Source organism: Athene cunicularia, assembly GCF_003259725.1.
Source record: "Athene cunicularia isolate RWA chromosome 3 unlocalized genomic scaffold, athCun1 chr3_part1, whole genome shotgun sequence".
NCBI lineage: Eukaryota > Metazoa > Chordata > Aves > Strigiformes > Strigidae > Athene > Athene cunicularia.
The window spans coordinates 82244191-82250190 of NW_020799097.1; the positions used below are offsets into that span (position 1 = coordinate 82244191).

Here is a 6000-nt window from a genome sequence, read left to right on the forward strand (position 1 = left end):
TAAAAACTTGATGTTTCAAAGTTAACTGACTTTACTTTTCTTCCAGCAGACCAAGGAGACTAGGCATAAAAATGTATCAGGGCCAAAATAAACTTTAAACAAGTGGTAAATAAATGCAGAAGATAAACTACCAAAATTCCAGACACCTGATAAGAATCTTGGTTAGAGCTAATACTGGGAAAAGTCTACATGTCCCAGAAAGAGTTAAAAAGATTTTTAGAGAAAATTAAGGGGTCACTTAAGTTTAGGAAATACACTCATGGCAGAGAAGACAATGTAACCACATACTGTTACTGCACTCACACAGACATACACACATACACAAAAACCCCCTCAACCACAAATCACATTGCAAAGCAACAACAGTACTGGGGCTTAACTGCCCTAAGCTATACAGTAACAGTTAAGACACAGAGACAAACGTGAATCCATGGGGCTTCAGGCACAGCCTCCACAAACAACTTACAGTAAAAAAAAAAAAAAAAATCTATTCCATTTCATTTCAAGATCTTTTTGCAAAACACTGCAGTGACCAAACTGCAAGTAATAAATCCCTAAGAAAATATTTATTAATGAAGAATAACCTTAAGTGCAAGTGGACTTCGAAGAAGATGGTCTGAAAGACCTCTGAAAGGAATTAAGATTTCATTGATCTAGGCACAACACAATTCCTGTAGTTAAATACTGATACTTAACAGCTTAAATACCAATACTTAGTCGCTTAAACTCAATGGTGCTGTGAAGCATAAACCAGCTGATGCTGTTAAGAGTTATGACTAATGAACTGAAAAGACCACTGATTTGCTCTAAAGGCTTTTTAAAGATGTCAGATTTAAGACTACATTTTTCTAGTTATAGTTAACATTATTATCAAATAAGTGACAACAGTCCTTCCTGCTAGGGATTTTGGGAAAAAAAGCCCACTTGGGCTTTTTCTCTCCCTCATACATACTATAGGCAAAAATCAGTCATAGCATGAGGGTAGACTCAAGCAATGCATGACAGTTTATAATGGAGGCTCTTTATAACAGGTTATCACCACTCACAATTCACATATTTTCACTTATATTTACAGTAGATATAAGAAAAATATTCTGCCACTATAACTCTGTTGCAGAACAACAATCTAATTTATTTTTCGTAAGTGCTTTTGATCCTTGCTGTTATATTTCTGTGTGAGGTTAAGAGGCAGAGCAGAAAAATAGTACCTGCTCCCAGATTAGAAGCTTTTAGGACGACATTACCCAAACAGAAATATAAGGCCATTTTGCAGTGTAGACTTACTATATATAATAAAAACAAGCCTGAACATTGTTCTCTATTTCTAGAAATTATACTTTGAATTTTCAAAGGATGTTAAAATGTATCTCTTGTAATCCCTTTCCACAATTTTTATTTGTACTGCATGTAGCTTATATTGATTCATTCAGTCATTAACTAGTCATCATAAAGATTATGTGAGATCCCCTGCCTACTATTCTGTAGGACTCAATATGCCAAGTCTTTGTTGTAAGACAGCAGGGTTTCATCTTATTCCTGAAGTATTATCTAGCTGCCAATGCTAAATGGCAGTGGCCTGTGCTCCTGAAGTAAAAGAAACCATATTGAACTTACTTTGAGGAGTTTTAGCTATTTTCTAGTAATATTCTCTGATACATAAGCCTACATTTGCCATATTTTGATCAATTACTTTAAGGTCAGCCTATGGAATTGAAAGCCACAAATACTGGATGCAAGGAGGTGACAAAGAAGTGAAAGAAACAGAACATATTTAATTGCGTGGGGGTGGGGGAAAGCCCTTCCCTCCCAACAAAAATAAGCTTTTATTTTGAAGACTGCACTGCCAGCCTCCAAGGAAAGGATAGCCTCTTAGCTGTCTTGAGACTATAAAGAAGTTTCATATAGTGCTATTTTGAACATTGATGACTTCTTCCCCAAAACAGTGTTTGCAGGAAAACCACATACCTTGACTTTGACAAGTCTTTTTGCTGTCTTGATCTTGGCTTCACAGAAGGCTCCTCTATACTTTGCACTCACATCAGTGCCCACTGTGAGATAGGGAGGCTCATCAATGGCCTGGAACAGAAAGAAAAACAACTGTTTTTTAATTACTGGCCACTGGCAATATAGCTGTCATGGTCTTGCTAGCTTTTGTGGACGGAGCATTACAAAACAGCCCAATAACACTTAACTTGACAACATATGTATATCACAGCAGTATAAACACAGAATGCCACACTAAGCTCATACAATGACTACCATGAATATAATAAACTGACACCACACTTGTCTGCAGCGGCACCACGCAAGTCTCCAGCCTCTGCACCACCTGCAGACACAGCAGATGGCCAGTCATGCTGCAATAGTGAAGGCCAACCAAGCGTTCTAACTTCTCCTTTAACTGCCTCAAGACTTGATGAGTCTAGTGAAGACACTGGTGTTTATTTCCCTCAAGTACTTAAGGTTACTCTGTTCCTTCAAAAGAAGCCCATCTTCTCTCACCCAACCTCTCCCAGTGTCATCTGGTGGATGAGATGCCAGATATCTGAACCACATCACTATCACTTCATAGAACGTGAGTCAGAAGAGAGAAGACAGAGGGGGACATGCAACAGGAGTGAGGTATGTTTCCAAGAGCTGCAAGCCTCCATACAGCCCCAAATGAGAGTCAAGAAGGGAGATCGAAGCCCTTTTCTAAGTCCACATCATGTTTCTGCACCCCTACTGATTCAAACACAGCTTACAAGAGGCAACTCTGACATATCCAGGCTCTCTGTGGGAAGAATACAGAGATAATCTCCTTCACAGGTCTCAGCTACTACTTGATACCAAAGTACTTGCACTCAGCATCAGGTAATTCCCACTGGCTGTTTCCAGCTCCAATACATCAGAAGTAAAGGCATGAAAGTATGTACCTGAATGCTTCAGTCCATGATCTTCAGGAATTTATCGAGACACATGAGGTGTTAACTCTGTATTAATGATGCTTTTTTACCTTGCCTCTGTTCAGGTCTACCTCTCATTTTCAGGTAACAGAATATATTTCAGACTACTAGAAAACTGTTATCAATCTGCACTTGTTAAGATCATCAGAAACATGAATGCTCTAATGAATCCCTCCCTCTCTATCTCTCTGCATGCACAGTGGATGACTGCATGCAGAGTAGTAGGATATACTATTCTGGTGATAGTACATTCATGAACACATATCCATTCCTATTCTAGACTTAATAACAATAAAACTCAACTGAGATTAATGAGGTATCTGTTAAGACTGTTGGGACTCTGAAATTCATTCCCTCCTTGCTTGTCTGACAGTGTAAATGTACTTGCCTTCAACTGCACTTGGAAGGATGCTGAAACAGGGACTCAGGTGATAAACTTGGTTTTGCTTAGTACTCTCAGCAAAGCGTACTAAATAGTGGCTGCTTCACAAGATTGAAATCTGAACAGGGGAAAGCAGCAGTGCATTCTCTTGCAAAGTCAGTAAAGCTCTAAGAAGGAAGCATCCCTCCTGCTCTCCCTGACTCTTCAGTGAAGAAACTTTCAGCACTACAATGTTGACAGTCTTTCATGACAGTTGATCTTCCAAACTTAAAAGAAAGTGTGAAGTATTGAGATTACTTTAACAAGACAGACAGATCCCAGATGGGTCCACACAGATGCACATAGCTAGAATTCTCCTAAAAACAAACACTTCAAAAGATGGTTGTGTCAGTATCAGTCTATACCTCCCTACACAGCCAAACAAATTATTTCAAAGACAAATGCATAATGTTAACTTACAGAAAATAAAGAACAATTTTTCTTCAAAAAAAAAAAAAAAAAAAAAAGATCTCCAGTACTTGGAACCAAGATAACCTGAAGCTCCAATCTTTGTCTGTTTTGAAGTTTATGGCAGAGAAACAGGCAAGTCAACAATCAAACTTTATAAGAATCTAAAATCCTGTTTTAATCACCAATACTAGTGATTATCACTACTCTGTCTTATTTTTAAAAGTTTCTTCCAAAAAGAACATTCATTTGAAGAATGAACATCTGTAAGAACAGATTTCTGTTACTACCACGTCAATTTCAATCCCTAGCCTAAATCTCCTGTTACAACAGCTAATTCCTTTCACCGGAATTAGTTAATATTTACCACTGTAAATAATTTCAAAGATTAGCAAACATATGGACCATTTTCTTACCACTGCAGGTATGTTTACTAAAAATACAGTACTGGAGTGGCTTTTGAGAGGAAAATTTATACTGATGAAATGCATTTTTTTAATTACCACTATGAATCATTATACTTTTAAAAATAACCAGTGAAATCTTCAGTGGATACATATAGGAAATTTTCCTGCAATTTTATTATTCCACTGAAACACAAATTATGTGGACTTTTCTTTTTTTTTTAAAAAAAAATCACTTAACTAAAATTTTCAAAATACTTCTGTCATTCTGACTGATAGTATCAGCTGAAAGTGGTAAGTTAAAACAGCTAGAAAGATGTGATGCATCAGAGAATGCAAACTAGAAAAGTAACAGTAATGATCAAAGTCTGGCATTAATTTCAGATAATCCTTACCACGACTTTGTCATTTTCACCAACCCTCAGTGAGTCACCTGTTTTCAAGCAGGTTTTATTCAACTGCATCAAAATTAGAGAGAGATTAAAAATAAGTATACAGCTATTTTTACCCTTCTGTTATCCCTTCTCTGCTTTGTGCTTACGTCATTTAATAGACATCCTTGCACTCAGAGTGAATGTATCTTTGCCTATTTAATTTTGACATGCTTTGGCAGGATTTGTTTTTATTCTTTCTTTGCTTTTCAGTGCAAGTTACCAGAAAAAAAACAAAACCAACAAAAAAAGCAGTATGTTAAAATGGAGCTAAAAATCTGAGAACATGATTCAGTAATCTTGGAAAAGCTATTACAAGTATATTGAAATTATCTTAACAAGTAGCACTGCAATGGTCTTTCAAGGGGAAGAGGGGGATGCAACGTTGTACTACCCTAGATTAAAAGGTTCTGAGTTTAAAATTACTGAAGACCTCATTTTGAGACAACTCTACTAGTCTCATATGTTGCTGCCTCCAAATGTCCATGCTGCAGTCTCAGCTTTCATTTTATTTTAAAACAAGGTAATCTGATTTTGCATTTCCATTTTATATTGGAACATAATGAAATAATAATTTTATAATCTTGCACTTTATAATTTGTAAATAAGAATCACCTTTTTCAGCAGCATATCATATAACCATCAACAAACTTTTGCTCAACAGGAAAACTGAAAAGTATGCCCAGCGTAAACCACCGTTCATTTATAATGCGATCATTAACTTATCTCTTTCAGAGCAGCTCCAATATGCACCCCAGATTTACTCTCAATGTTTCTATGTCTCTCTACCCTCTCAAAACATCTTTCGGCTCACACAGGAAGAAAGGGAAAAGTGAAGCTGATGGTGATCTCCAGGTTTATCTCTCTTTTTTTTTTTTTTTCTTCTTTTTTTTTAATTATTGACAGAAGATTGTTATTTAAGATCCTCGTGGAAACCACCGGCCATGCGAGCGCTTACATGAGGGATCACTGTTTCGTTTGCTCGCATGACTGGGGCCGGGCTACCAGGAAGGGCGCAGGCTCTCGCCGGGTGACATCAGGAGCGGAACATCCCGCTCCGAGGGGAAACCGGCAGGGCTGTGCGGGAGGCCGCGCTACCGCGGGAGCGAGGGGCCGCAGCCGAGCGGAGGGCACGGAAGGGCCGTTTTGGAAAGAGACTGGAGCGAGACCTTCCCCAGCACCCGCTGAAGCGGGGTGCTGACTGCTGAGCGTTACCAGCGATTCGAGCAGCTCCCCCGCAAAGGGTGCTCCATGATTTAGCTCCGGTAAGGCTGCCGGAGGAAAACAGAGCCCGGGTGACTTCGCTCGGCCCACCAGGGCCGGCGGACGAGCTGGCCGGCACCCGCGCTTCTCTGGGGTCCCCCCTGCGAGGTGCGCGGCCAGCCTGGCTG

The 6000-nt window shown here is 39.0% G+C and overlaps 1 protein-coding gene across 1 annotated transcript in view; it reads right to left on the minus strand.

Annotated features, from left to right (window-relative positions):
- The window catches only part of ARID4B (AT-rich interaction domain 4B), a 67648-nt gene that overhangs the window by 60023 nt on the left and 1625 nt on the right, over positions 1 to 6000 (minus strand). The window contains exons 3-4 of the mRNA XM_026844584.1: positions 5825 to 5997; positions 1966 to 2076 (exon numbers count right to left, since the gene is read on the minus strand). Of these exons, the coding sequence (XP_026700385.1) occupies positions 1966 to 2076; positions 5825 to 5997 (284 nt within the window). The remainder of the gene's footprint in view (positions 1 to 1965; positions 2077 to 5824; positions 5998 to 6000) is intronic.